We start from the raw sequence: 15,453 nt of genomic DNA on the forward strand, positions 1-15,453 counted from the left end.
TGCCGTCTTCGTTCTTGAAGTATTTTTCCATAGGGATTTCATACATTACAACATTACAAACCCTTATTTGAAACAAAAAAGTATTTGTAAATCAGACAGATAGACTTTGAATTGAAAACGACAAAGAAAATAATAATAATTATTGTCACAATTCACAGATTAGTGGCTCTATCTCTTGAGGATCATGAGTCATGTAGTTCTTCATCAGAAATTCCACCATTAAATACAACTTTTTTTAAATGAAAGGAATAGTTCACCCCAAATTTTAAATTCTTTCATCATTAACTCACCCTCATGCCATCCCAGCTGTGTATGACTTTCTTCTGATGAACACAAATTAAGATTTTTAGAAGAATATTTCAGCTCTTTTGGAACTTGAAGCTCCAAAAAGCACATATAGCCATCATAAAAGTATCCATACATCTCCAGTGGATTGATTAATGTAGCAAAACACTAGGTGGGGGTAAGAAATTATTTTTTTTTTCTATAAATCTTCGTTTCCGGTCAGCTGTTGTATGCACATTCAAGAGAGGGTGGATTTCAAGCGGCCTCTTGTGAGACGGAAGCATGTTGGCATGTCTATATCGTCAGATCCCTCAGCTGGTCTGAAATCAGTAGGGGGAAAATGTTCATTGCACACCCTCAATATTTTGAGTGACTCAAATGGGTGTATTGAGTCAGCGAGCAGCTTCAGTCACTCAGGATCATTCATAGAAAAAGAAACGGACACAAATCTACAGCAAAACCAATTAAACTTCTGTATAACATTCTTCCTCTGTTGTAAAATACACAGCGTTTCCATATTTGACGTATTTCACATGTCAGTTCACGTGAACTTTCATGAAAATTTTGCGTAGCCTCGACCCTCGTGAACGTCCAACATCCACAGCTGGCCAGAAGTGAAGATTGTTTAAAAAGTTATAAATATTGATCTTTTTCTTACACACACCTAGCGTTTCGCTTGAGATTACCTGAATTAATAATGTCAATCGATTAAAATTTTAAATCGCATTACTTACATGACATGACAAATTAATTAATCACAATTAATCTTATATATAAATATTTGCTGAGAAAGCCCCCCAAATAACAATAATTCAATATATAATGATGAAATAATAATAGTTTGACAATTAAACATTTTATATAATTAAAATGCATTACATTATTGTGGCAGACAAGTAAAGCAGTACGACAGTACAACAATTGGCTTTAGATAATATATTGTTTTTGCCAATATTATTGAACGACATAACACCAATCGTTGGCCTACATTCCAGCAATCCATTTTGCTTATTATTTTGTAAGGGCTTTTCTAAGGACTCGTCAATGTACACATGCATCATACGGACGCTTTTGGAGGGTCTCGATGTGGTTACGTTTGTTTGAAACGTATATAAAAACACGTCTCGTTTTAAGCATTCAAAATTGCGCTCCGTCCAGCTGTTTTTGAATGCAAGAACACATTCTTCTCTTGTGCTGTTGCGTGTGTGCAAGCCGGAGTGTGGTTTGTTCTCTGTACAGCTACAGTATGCGTTTCCCAAACAGCTGGAGTTTCGCTTAATGCCCCCTGCTGAAAACAGGTGGTTCTTCAAGCTTGAATTGCTCATATGGTAGTACTATTCCTTATTACAGTCCGGGGACATGATTAACTGCGATTTTATAATTTTTTAACTCATAATTTTGTATAGAAATAATCGCACTAAATTAACACGTTAAATAAACAGCCATAAATTAAAGGTTTATAAATGATCATTAATAAATCAATTCCCCTATGGAGAAAATGAATGGGATTTTTCTTCTACTCTGTAGCACTCTTTTAAACATGAACTTCAGCTCATAAAAGATTACTTTTTGGGGAGTTGAGCTCTGGGAGTTTCTGTTCTGTTGCTATAATACATGATTCATAATTCTCAAAATACATTATTTGGTTTTGTCCCTCTGAGATGGGACCTCGTTATAAGAAATATGAATTGCTTACACACTAGGCCCTCAGGCTAACTGAACATGCTAAAGCATTGACAAATGCTTGTTCCTAAAAGTGCATAAATATCTTTTACTGAGGTAGCATAGCAATTTGATAGAGGATAAACCTCTTGCCATTCAGCAATCTGTTTTGCAGCCTTGTAGAGTATCTAAATGGAGTCTTTTCTTTCTCCAGCTCGGCCAAGTTTTGTGATCCAGCCACAGAACACCGAGGTTCTGGTCGGGGAGAGCGTAACCCTGGAGTGCAGTGCCACGGGTCAGCCACAGCCTCGAGTCACCTGGACTAAAGGAGACCACACTGCCCTGCCAGTGGACCCCCGCATCAACATCACTACCTCTGGAGGTCTCTACATTCAGAATGTCAATCAGGTGGATGGGGGACAGTACACATGCTTCGCCAGCAACAACGTGGACACAATCCATGCCACTGCTTATATTATAGTACAGGGTAAGTCTATGGAGATTTTGTTATTTGGGAAAGTACATTATAAAAAAACATTAAAAGGATTCAAGTAATGCATTTATTATCGGGCTGGAGCATTAATATATATTAACAAACTTTTTGCGGCATCTGTTTTTCCCTACTTGCTGTGGCTCACCTTATGTGCGTGTGTACCGTTAATGGTAATTAGTGCCAAACTCTGAAAGTTACAAACTAGTTTGTGAAATATATACTGGAAAGTTAATAAAAATGACCCCATCATTTTCCCGTTTCAATTTAACTAATATAATGTTAACCCTGTCCCTGACACTCATTTTTATCACATCTGTTTGTTATGCCAGCTATAGTTTGTCAGTGCAGTAAACATCAGATCATCTTTTTGCAGCTCAGCAGACAACGGTGCGGTGGTGGTTTGTATTAAAATGGTCAGCATATGACTGATAATAAACAGTACTTATGTTTATTTAGCTATTTATTGTAGTTTTGTTTATTCTTTATTTTTTCAGTGTTTATTTCTAGAATTTGTTGACTATGTATAATGATAATAATGTAAAATATTATTTGATACAAATATTTGTTTAAGAATACATCCTTCTGAATACTTTTGCATAGTCATATCGTTGAACAATCCACATAAAAAAGGTCAGTTTTCATTCCAGCTCAAAAATTAAGTATACCGGCCACCATATTGGTAATCTGTGAATTTTCACCCTCTAAAATCGGTATAAAAAAAATCCCATATCGGTCGGGCTCTACATAGGACTATTACATTATGTTATTGTGAAGTTAAGTCGATATGATAGGTAGGGCCTCACATTCAGGTTCAAGTGTAATAACACTGTAGGTGACAATTGCATTGCTATTACACATTTTTGTAATGCAACAGCTCTAATCACACCTAACATGATTAATCTTGATTAATCACATTGATGTAAAGTATGCAAATGTCTAACAATTCCAATCACTGACTCTCTGTCTCTCTCTCTCTCTCTCTCTCTCTCTCTCTCTCTCTCTCTCTCTCTAGCTCGTCCACAGTTCACAGTAACCCCTCAGGATCAGTCGGTGTTGGAGGGTCATTCGGTGGACTTTCCCTGCGAGGCCATCGGTTACCCTCAGCCCGTCATAGCATGGACACGTGGTGGTGAGATGACAACGGCACCTTGTCACTTTGATTTTTAAGAGTGGAGTCCACACATTCTAACTCAAGTCTGCTCAGCATTTGTATTTTCTAAATAATGGACCAACTGACATTTGCAGGTCAATAGGTGTCTTCGAAGACATATAAAATACATATTTGCACACAAATATACAAATATGTTTGAATTATAACATAGTAAACATTTTAACACAAAACATCAGTAATTAGATAATGCTAATAAGGTTAAAGGAATGTTTTGGCTTCAATACAAGTTAAGCTCTATCAACAGCATTTGTGGCATAATGTTCATTAACACATTAAATTTTAATAAAATCAGTTGCCAACCTTTACAGCTCAAATATATACAATATATATATCGGTATATACCACAGTTAGTTCCGGTCCTCGAATCTGATTGGACGAGAGACGTTCCGTGAGCACTGATGGTTTGACACCTTCAGCACTCTGACGTTTCACTGTGTGTGTATCACTCCACCTGTGTTTGTGCCATTCTAAACTAAAGTGTAAGACCAGTGCATACGTGTTAAGAGCTACTGTTTGTCTTTTTGTTTTTTGACATTACATATGTTAGTCAGCAGGTGGTGCAAAAGATAATTTTTGTGTGTAATATGAGCCAGTGAATTGAATCCATCAGCCGTTGACATACAACAGCTCTTCGTGATCGCTTGTATTACTACTACAATACTAAAGCTAGGAAATAGCTTTAAATGGCTTTAAACTAACAACTTCAGCATTATGGCTCATCACAGCTGAGAGACACAACAGACAGATTAATTACACTGAAGGCACTTGCCTCTTACTGGAGTTTCCACATTGGAGACAAAGTACTGTTTAAAATGGCAGAGGAAATTGCGGTTTCTATAGTGAATGACCCTTGCGCACCGGCTACCGTGAAATATGGAGAAATACGCCCGCTTGGACTCTATTTTTCCACTGAGAAACTCTCTCTGAGAATCTCTCTCACTCACACATACACACATCCAGCCCTCTATCCTTGTTTATCCAAAAACTTGTTCGAAACAGCACAAGCCGTGATACTATTTCTGAAGTGACATTTTTGAATTACTAACGGAGCCTTGGACGCATCATTTGTTTTGAACCAGCGACAGCAGATTCTGATCCATCATGTAAGAAAGTAGTTGCTTGCACAAATGCGTTTTTTATGCCCATTAAAAATGTACTTGTTCATTGAACTATTGTATATAAGCAATATCACACTTGCAATCGTGTTATATGTCCCTAAATCAGCACTGTGATGTACTACAGTGCTGATGTAGGGCCATATCTCACTTTTGCTCGTGTAATATTGCATATATACATATATTAGGGTTGCAACCGTATGAGATTTTTATGGTACAATAAACTCTTTTCACCATACATCTAAGAAAATATCAAAGTTTCACGATATACGGTATTGCACCATTATTATTATCAGTTACAATGACCCTTAAAGGAGTGAAAACAGTTTGGTTGAAGAAACACTTTATTATAATTTAAACTTTTTAATTCAAGTATGTGTAAAAAAGTCTGTCTTTTGAAGACTTTTGAAAATAAATAAATTAAATAGAATAAATTAGAAGGCTATCAGAATTATAAAAATAAACCATATTATAAACTTAAAAAAAATAGCATGTAACTATAACATGTTATATAACTAAAGCATGTTAGATTACATGTTAGCATAGCATTTTAAATGAACTACTAAATGAAAAATAACATCAGCTGTGTGAGCTTTTAAAGTAATCCTATGATTATTAATAATTAACATATACTGCTCCTGTCTGTACCTTTAACTCAGTGGTTCTCAAGTGGTTTTGCTTCAGGACAGATTTTACATTGGAAATCAAGTGGCGACACATTTCCTTTTATCTTGCAAAGTTTTGTTCATGGTTTTCAAGTACAAGGGCATACATCAGGTGACATTATTTTTATTGTTGATGTCAACAACAATAGTGACTGGACGTTTTCTCCCCCTTTTAAAAATGAAAGAGCATATTTACTTATATGAGCCCATTATTATCCTGTTTGTTTCCTCATTTCAAACATAATTCAAACAGAACACATATGACACAGGAGGAAAGGCTCCTCATTACCATGGTTAGGTCAGTGTAGCTAGTCTTAAATAACAGTAATTATAATAACAAATTATTATATTTATGAAAAAATAAATACTAGCAGAAACACATCTTGAATCTTTAACTAAAACTGCCACTGTTTATATAAAATGTGGTCTAATAGATTCTCCCTTTAGATTATTTCATATGAAACTATAACATTTTGTCAATATATAACAGGTACTTTTACTCATGTAAAATTCTGAAACAATTTTGTACAATCATGTATAATGAAAAAAAAACATTTGCGCATAGCACAGTGTTGCTCTTTTCCTCCTCAGTGCTGTTTGGCATGTCGGGGCTACCTACTGTTTGATGGGTTTGACTCCTCCGTAACGTTTTAAACTAGAAAATTCTCACTAGTATTGAAATTGGTCTCATAACTTTTGAGGTCTGCGCTCCGCAGTATCGAGGGAATCCCAGTTGTTGCACACGCTCATCAGAGAGGAGCAGATCATTAGCACAAGCTGGTTTCGTTACATTCGTGCGAAAGTGCAGATGAAGATTAAGCCTTTAGCTGATCACGAGATAATCATTAAATCTGCCTCGGAAGTCCTAAATAGGCTATCACATGGGCGGCTGCCGAAATATCTTCAATGGGAGGACCAAGGCATTGTTCTTTCCATGCTGTCCATGACCCAGTCCGAATAGACTGAATATATAGTTTCATATGGATGGATTAGAACATTTACCCTCTTATGCAATGAGCAAATTAATTACCACTAGACCACCCAGTCAGACCCCTTATACTGGAGCTGATTGATGTACTTTTCCACTCACTTACAATATCTCATGACCGATAATAGCACACATAGAGATGAAGTTATCAAATGTATTATATTAAATATTTATTTTAGAGCATGAATTGATCATCAAGAATGACTTTTTACCAAAACAGACCATTTAAAATAATATTTTACTAGCGCTCAACATTGCAGTGCACCTTCAAATCATGAGCAAGCCGTTGCTATTTTGCTATCCATCTCAAATTGATCTTTAAATTTATTCGTTGTTCTTTTGATAAACTGTAAACTGATGAACAGTTACACATACTTGGAATATACATAACAGACTGCGCATGTGCAAGAATTTGATGAAAAAGGGATGCCTTCTAGACACAACTCTGTATTATTTGTGTTATGTTGCGATTTTAATTTTTTTATAATTCCCGCAAATGTTCTGCACAAAATGCAAATCTGAGGGAATCCGATCGCTTTCCTTAATGTTTGACAGTGGCAAAACAAATGCTTGAAAAGCCTGAAGCAGTCGCAACATATCCAAATGCACAGCAGCTATTGTATCATCTCCATAGTAACAGTGTAGATGTCTCCTCTACATTGTGAGTTCATTATCAAAACCCTTCTAAACTTTCACGGGGCCACAGACAGCCCACTTACATCACAGTTAGCATTTAATCTTCACCCTAGGTGCTGCAAATGAGACCCAAAAACCCATGTTTATACAAAGAATGCCTAACATTCACTCAAAATCCATGAGTTGTGTAATAAAATGTGATTAGAATTTGAAGTGCTTTTGATACAACGGGTTACAAAAATGAAAATGGGAATATATGCTGAACATTTGTATGCTGAATGTAAATGTTTTACTGATATAAAAGGGTCTCTTATATAGTGTAACATAGTTCAATGGAAAGGAAGAGGCGAGAACCGGCTTGACGACATATATAATATTTTAATAATAAACTTAAACAAAAGACAAACACTATGTCGCACCACCGTCTGCCATCAATCGGCCTTTATCCCTCTTGGAGGCTTAATTAGCCTGATAAGGTACCAGGTGTGTATAATCACAATCCGGCCCCCCCTCTCCGCCATGCCACATATAGATATATGATATATACTGTATATGTCAGTATGAAAAAAAATTGCAATTTTAATATATGTAACATGTTTTTTAAACATTTGTGGAATTTAAATGTGTACATAAATGCTCAAATGTATGAACTCTAATTGTATTTGTTTGTATATGGCCATATACCAGATTTAAATATCAGACAATGTAATAATTGCAACATGCCTAATTATTGAATCCTCATTTGTGTTTTTAGCTTACAGATTTATTGCACATCTATCCAAACATTCATCATGGCAACATCACTGATTACATTGTGTCAACCAGAAAAGTAAAATTGCGTCGCCCCTCTGTCCATCTGCTGTTGTCTTCTCTCCTTATATACTCCCACCTCTCCTCCTTGTAATGCGAGACCGGTGTGGTGCACAGGTGGAACTCGTTTACCACTTATTTCTCCGGCCTCACTCTGCCCCGACGCCGCTTGGCCACGCCCTGCTTGCCACATACCCCATCACCAAACTCAGGCTGGGGAGTCACCGGGCCACCGAACACGCTGCCAAACAGTCCTCAGCCAGCTGCACTGCCTCCGTCAGCGATGCCGGGTGATTGCACTGGATCCCCTTCAGCCATCCCTTTCGGTTGTGGCTGATGTACAGCACTACCAGATCGGGATTCTCTTTGGCATCGCGATCTTCAGCCAGCTGCGAGGACTCCATGACAGTGCATTTCTCCTCCAGATCAAGATCAAGCTGGACAACTTTCATAATTATATTTATTAGCTTCGCCCAACAGGAAGTCTTCCATTTTGGATTTTTTGAATTCTCTGAAATTTTACATACTCCTCCTAGGTGATTCATGAGACTGTCACCACATTTAGACAACATTATTCCAACATTTGGACAATATTATTGATGTATCTAACGGTGTTGCCATGGCAAGGCATTCAATAAATGGCAAAAAAATGGGAAACATGAAGTGTCTCACATCTTTAGATCATAATTGAGATTTATGTTTAGTCTTGGGGGCTAATCACATGGATTTGACCATTTTGTGTCACGGTCATAGTGCCACCACCTGGCAGCAGGAAGTGTGGCTCTTACAACAGACTTTAAAATAGTCCTCTTATATTTATCAAAATTGCTTCAGAATTGTTTAGAATAATGCCAAATGCATGTGTCCACCTTGCATTGTTTTCCGAAAGCCACTGGGTGGAAATGGACCAGCTTGGGCCCTTCATCGCTGCTTGCAGATATATTTTGACATTGCATGCATTAAATTGATTTAAAATCATTGAAAAATTACAGTAGAGGCATTTCTAATGTTACAATTGACAATTTCTTTTAAAATCAATGCTGTACTATTCAAACTTTCTTTTCATCCAAGAATCCTCTATTTGAAGCAATGCAAACCTTCTGCATACTGTTCATTAAAGCTGCTAGTTTAGGACCTGTGAGGCGTCTGTTTCTCAAATTAGAGACTCTGATGTACTTGTCTTTGTGATCATGTGCATCTGAGTTGTCGTCGTCTTTCTCTGTCCCATTTAGATCAAGTCTGTTTTATTCTTTTAAAACAGAAGTGCATGGAATATCTTTCAAAAGAACAATAGATTGATGAATCTGAGTTCAAATATTTTTCTTTTGGTTATTTGTAAAACTGAAATTTGACTTGCAAGTGTAAATTAGCTTATACAAATGCTAGTGTACTCATTACCTCAGCTGGAAAAAGACACTGTATTGCGATTTCCACACTTCATTACCATTTGAACCATTCTAACGGAAAGAAATATTATGTTAATACTAAGTTAACACATTAAATGATTTCTTAAGGATTATGTTACACATGATTTTTTTAGTAGACTGAATGAGAGCTGAAATAGGGACTTTGCCATCATGGGTAAAAAATGTGTTTAATCATAAATAAAACATAAAACGAATTTCAAACAGTAATAATAAACTGCAACATTTCTAATGATTTGCTTATATATTTTTTTTTAATTTAATGCAATTTAATGACATTTTTGTGAGAAGGCTTACATTTTATCAGGTCAAACAGAGTAACGCTAAAACTTTGATATTTAGGACTGAAAAATGAATGATATTTTTAATATATATATTAGACAAATGTAGGAAACAAATGTGTATGGAGACAAATATTACATTTCTTAATATTTGAATTAGATTTGTTGAAGTATTTATCATATCAGATGACCTTATTTATCAACGACCCTTTTAAAACTTAGGGATGAGTCAAATTGATTGTCTATGGTAATAGACAGCATGCCACAGACACTTTCAATAATGTATACTTTGTACTGGAACATTCCTTTAAACGCATATAAAGACAATTGATTTACTGGTCAGTGAATCAGTTGTTCACAAAGTCACTGAAACTCTGTTCTCCTACCACAGGCAGCCCTCTGCCAAACGACAGACGACATGTTGTTCTCTCAACGGGCAGTTTGCGGATCAGCCGTGTGGCTCTTCATGACCAGGGCCTGTATGAATGCCAAGCAGTCAATCCTGTTGGCACTGCCAGAGCAGCTGTTCAACTCAACATCCAGCAAACCGGTGAGAACATATTCACAGTATACACCACAGCCAGACTCACCAACATTGGTTATTTTGTCTATCGTAAATGTTAAAAGAGAATTGGGCTATAATGGTTCTGCAAATCGTATATATCTGTAAACACTCATCAGTTGAATTCTTTATTGGGGTCTATACGTTTACACGCCCAGTAATAATGAAGCTACAGTGGGTTTGGATTTTGCATAGTCAAGCTAAAGTCTCCATCTGCCTGTCAAAGTATACATGACATAATGCGTTCAATTATTTGAAAAAAGGGCGACAAATATGCAGAGTTAAAAACACATCGTCCGTCACCTGTCTTTGGGAGCATGCGCCCAACGGCGAGGTCAATTGTGGTCTGATTACATTAGCATTATCAAGTTCTATTAGTCCGACCTCGTGAAAATCTGACTGGTACCACTTTAGTCAGACTAAAGCCTTTACGTGACATTTTGAAAGTCAGAGTGAAATCAGTCTATTAAAGTGCATGTAAATGTACTGAATGTACATGAACCATTCAGCAAGTCAGTTCCTTGTTTAAACATGGCGCTGAAAGAACCAAAATTTCATTAAAAAAAACATATTTTTGTCCCTATTCACTGACACCTGAATGTGAGGCCTCTTTTGTAACAAGACTAGACATGGCGTTAACAGGAGGGAAGGAGGGTTGGCTTTATAAAATAATTTGTCATTTGCCTAAAGCAAAGCCTACAATTAGAAGAACAATGCCCTCCTAAAGTGTCAATGAGGGATGTAAGACCAGATCCCTGCCTGTAAATGCCTTCAAACCACCTCTTAAGCTTTATTACAGGCTTGTGGAACAGCCAGAAAAGCATGCCGCTTTGAAATTCCCACATGGCGAGATGTTTTCCATGTTGTAATGGCTGTTAACACTCTGCATAACAACCGCTTGTATTTACTTCAAAACTAAGGCATGAGTGTTGCTCATGGTCGGTTTTATTTAGAACAGACGTACGGGAACAGGACAAAATATCAGAAGAAATAGGAGAGTTATGGAGAGAGAGTGAACAGTTAGTTCACAGTACTTTGTAGTTGTGCACTCAAAAAAGAATTAGTTTCATACGTACGCTTTTCAATGTGAGAACCAAATTACACAATTCAGTTGAATGAAATTTTGTTATTGAATTAAAGTGTGCAAATCATAACAATATGCAAAAAAAGGTGTGTGAGGACTACTTCTAATGTGCAAATAGTGATGTAGAACAGCTGCAGAGAGTTGCTACATGGATGCTATTTAAAAAAAAGAACAGTTTAGATAAACTGAATAAAAATCAGATGACATTATGTATTCATTATTATTTACAGTACTTATCAGTTCTGATAGAAGGAATCACTAATATCACCTGATAGTTATACAGTATATTTAATTAGGGTGACATTCCCTTTCAAAAATGAACCATGGTTTTACTACATTAACCATATTGTAACCATGGTTTCTAAAGTCATGTTTACTGCAACATCACTAAACTAAAACTGTGGTTTCTGTATGCATACTGCAGTATTACTGTAGTAAAACCAAGGTCATTTTTGTAAGTGTTAAACAAATAGGTTGACAACATTAAACGTTGGTTTCTAAATAAGCTAGCTTCAATAAACTGAATTTTTTGGGGGAAAAAAGATAAATATGCATTAATGATAATAAACGAATGTATGAATAGTCAAAATTATTTGCACTCACACGGAGCTTACCAATAAATAAAATAATTATGCTGACACCATTTGGGTAATATGCAGATTAGTGGCATAACTTTGATCTAATGGGCCCCACTGTAAAGAACCTGTCGGGCCCCCTCCTAGGGGGGCCTCGGTAATTTTTCATCGCCTATCTGCGATTTTTAACCCAGGGTCCTAGGGCGGTTGCCCAACCTGCCCTCCCTGTAGTTATGCCCCTGGTGCAGAGCAAATACATCAACTCAGAGTCCATTGGTGACAATATTTAGAGTTTAGAGATTCTTGTGCTAATGCGCTTTTTATTTTTTTCAACCATGAAAGAGGATTCTCATCCATTGGGATGCATGTGACAAGAACCAAATATACCAATTGAGTTGAATTGAATAAGAATAAAATATTACCACAGGCCATAAGCTCCGCCATCATCTCTAAACACATTCACAACAAATATCCATAGCCCCCCTTCCCCCCAATCATAATTGTGAGATTTGGCAAGCGATTCAGTGCAGAACGAGATCTCGATTAGTCGATTGGAAAATGTTGTTAAGTTATTAGCATTGCTACTTGTAGTTATCTTCTTCCCAACACTTTTTTGCTAGCTTCTACCAAGAGACAGATACATTTGTGCCAAAATTTTATAGCGATTGATTGGACACACTCACTTAGACTTCAACAACCGTAGATATGGGAAGCAATTTCTCCTCCCATTTAAAAGTTGATGAGCACATTTATTTTGCTGACCTAACTATGCACAATTATACGGTTGGATGCATTATATTATTTGTGACCCTACCAGAACAGACCTCAACCCATTTTTGTTCTGTGACTCATCAGTTGAGAACCTCTGGGCTAGATGTAAGTTTAGCACTTCATGACTTTTTATGGATCTCCTCAGAGGATCAAATGATCCCATCTAGCTCCAGCTCTTAACTTTGGGGCTTAAAATGTTTAGCCCGTTAAACAAATTAAACCAAAAATTGGCCTTGAAGCCTCACATATGCCTCTCTCAGACTGAACCTCTTGCCCTCTCATTGACAACATTGTAATTACAGAACCTTGACAAACTCCATGAACTCGTGAACATCTGACCCTTGCATGCTCTTCTCATGTCCTACTTGTGTATGTGCACGTCTCACATGATAGATGTGGTTGTTTTTCTGTGTGCTATAATCATTAACATATGTTTTTACATCATCAGTAACGCCTGTTTTCACAAATACTCCAAGGGATATGACGGTGGAGTCTGGATCAGATGTCCAGATTCCGTGCAGTGCTCATGGTGAGCCCACGCCAATCATCACATGGAGCAAGGTTAGACCAATGGGCTGCCTCCGTCCGCAACAACATTGTCCATTCATCTTTTTCATGACTTGAGTCTTGATTTTGTAAGCAGACTCATTCAAACAATCTCTGGTCCTGATCTGCAGGATGGAGTGCAGATAACAGAGAGTGGGAAATTTCATATCAATCCGGATAGCTATCTGGAGGTGCGTGATGTGGGGCTTGCTGATGGGGGCCGATACGAGTGTGTTGCTCGTAACTCCATTGGCTACTCCTCGTCTAGCATGGTTCTAACTGTACAAGGTAAGAGTCCAAGTCAATAATCAGATATTAAGGATTGAGAAGTGGGAATCAAAGTAGTAGTAGTTTAAGAATTGAAGATTTAAGTTAAGCTTAATCAATAGCATTTGTGGCATAATGTCGATTACCACAAAATATTTTTTAGACTCTAGACTTTAGCAAAAATCTGGGTAACAGTGAGGCACTTATTATAATGGAAGTAAATAGGGTCAATCCATAAATGTTAAAATACTGTTTCAAAAGTATAGCCACAAGACGTAAACAATATGCATGTTAACATGGTTTTAGTGTGATAAAAACACGTATTAACCTTTTCTGTGTAAAGTTATAGTCAATTTCACAATTATGATGTAACAACAAAAGCCCCAAAACCATAAAACGACTGTAAAAACTTATTTACAGCTCAAATAATACATGAGTTTTAAAAGAAGAAAAACTGTAAGTGCTTTTATAAAATTTTAAACTTCACATTTTGCATTTAAACTTAAAAATTGGCCACATAAGATTGTAGGCATTCACGTGCCATTTCTGAAGAGATTATAATTTGAAAGAATGTCCTAAAATTCAATACAATTTAAGCTTAATTGACTGCATTTGAGGCACTTAAATGGAAGTGAATGTGGCCAATTTTAGGTTTAAAGAATGAAAACAAAATTTGTTTTACTCTGAATAACCCCAAAACATCACAAATATACCATCAAAACAGCAACTCATAATTGCAAATGGTCCGATTCAGTGTACTACTGTCACATTTTGGAAAGATGGACATGCTGCTTTTTCATAGTGTACTAAAAACAAAGTGCAGGCTTTCCAGAATCTTGCACACTAAATAATAAGACTTAAGGGTGTTTCTTCAACTTCGGGCACCCGTGTTCCAGGTTTTTTATTTTTTTTTTATTATTATTATTAAAATGAACAGATTTTAACAATTTTCTTTTCGTTATATGAAGGTCTCATTAAAACTAGGAAACTTTTTACCAGGCCTTCATCATTTATTTTTTTGGTATAGATTTTACTGTTTAGGCCTTGTCCCAGGCCAAGACTTTCAATAATATTTCATAAACTATGAAAATCCATTATAAAACAATACTACATGTTTAAAACTATGATCATTTAAACAAAGAGTGAAAGAAACATGAACCATTTAAATATCAGTTTTTCGAAAATTACGACTGTATCACAGTTGTGGTGTAATTTCCACCACACCAAACAATTTTTCCCCAAATATTATTTTTTTCTAAGGCTGTCAATTGATTAAAATGTTTAATAAAATTTATTACATGACCTGCCGATTAATTAAACGCAATTTAATCATTATTAATCGCAATTTTTTGACAGCAATCAACATTTTAATTTAATTATGCTCAAATTAACGAAATGACTCAAAATGCTGAACGAGACTCAAAGATTCAAGTCAGTAAAATGATCCGATCTTCTCATCACTAGTTCTTATTCTGTGGCTGCGCTGCTTGTGAGGATTGTTTTGGCGCACTGCCACCTATTGACACGGTGCATAAAAACATGTACTTTAACCATGAATTGCTCGTATGGTAGGAAAATCTGTACTTTTATTACGGAATATTTTTCCCCGAAAGTTTGTGTACTTGTTAACTGGACAGAAATGTCAGTGAAGAGGATGCTTGAGATGAGATTTTATTGGCTATCATTTACAATCAACCAAATTACACACAGGGTGAAAATATCATTTAATTGAGTGTATTTAGAATACATAAAATGTTAGTTAAGAAATTAACCGTAGCAAGACAAAGGAGTGTCTTAATCTTAAAGCAACAGTCATGGCTTTAAATTGCATTTGTGTATATTTGTGATTGTATCTCAAGTCCCACAGGTGAGCAGGGAGGGGGATCCATTTGTCTCGACGTCCCTTGAAGAGGCTATTCGGAGCATAAACAGCGCAATAGACTCCACCAGGAGGCAGCTCTTTGACGGGTGAGAGCTCAGTGCTGCAGGCAAAATATGACATGAAAACAATTCCTTCAGCTGTGAGTCACAATGCTGTAACACATAAGGAATTTACTGGGACTGTTAGTGCTGTGGAGCAGGGCTGGTCACTTTGGTAGGATTCGTAACATATTGCTG

At 36.5% G+C, this 15,453-nt stretch overlaps 1 protein-coding gene across 1 annotated transcript in view; it reads left to right on the top strand.

Annotated features, from left to right (window-relative positions):
- The window catches only part of LOC127662857 (peroxidasin homolog), a 102,699-nt gene that overhangs the window by 70,322 nt on the left and 16,924 nt on the right, over positions 1–15,453 (top strand). The window contains exons 10-15 of the mRNA XM_052154234.1: positions 2,162–2,434; positions 3,453–3,569; positions 9,922–10,080; positions 12,971–13,083; positions 13,200–13,356; positions 15,195–15,303. Coding sequence (XP_052010194.1) covers positions 2,162–2,434; positions 3,453–3,569; positions 9,922–10,080; positions 12,971–13,083; positions 13,200–13,356; positions 15,195–15,303 — 928 coding nt within the window. The remainder of the gene's footprint in view (positions 1–2,161; positions 2,435–3,452; positions 3,570–9,921; positions 10,081–12,970; positions 13,084–13,199; positions 13,357–15,194; positions 15,304–15,453) is intronic.

Source organism: Xyrauchen texanus, chromosome 22 (genome assembly GCF_025860055.1).
Source record: "Xyrauchen texanus isolate HMW12.3.18 chromosome 22, RBS_HiC_50CHRs, whole genome shotgun sequence".
In the NCBI taxonomy this organism is placed as follows: Eukaryota; Metazoa; Chordata; class Actinopteri; order Cypriniformes; family Catostomidae; genus Xyrauchen; species Xyrauchen texanus.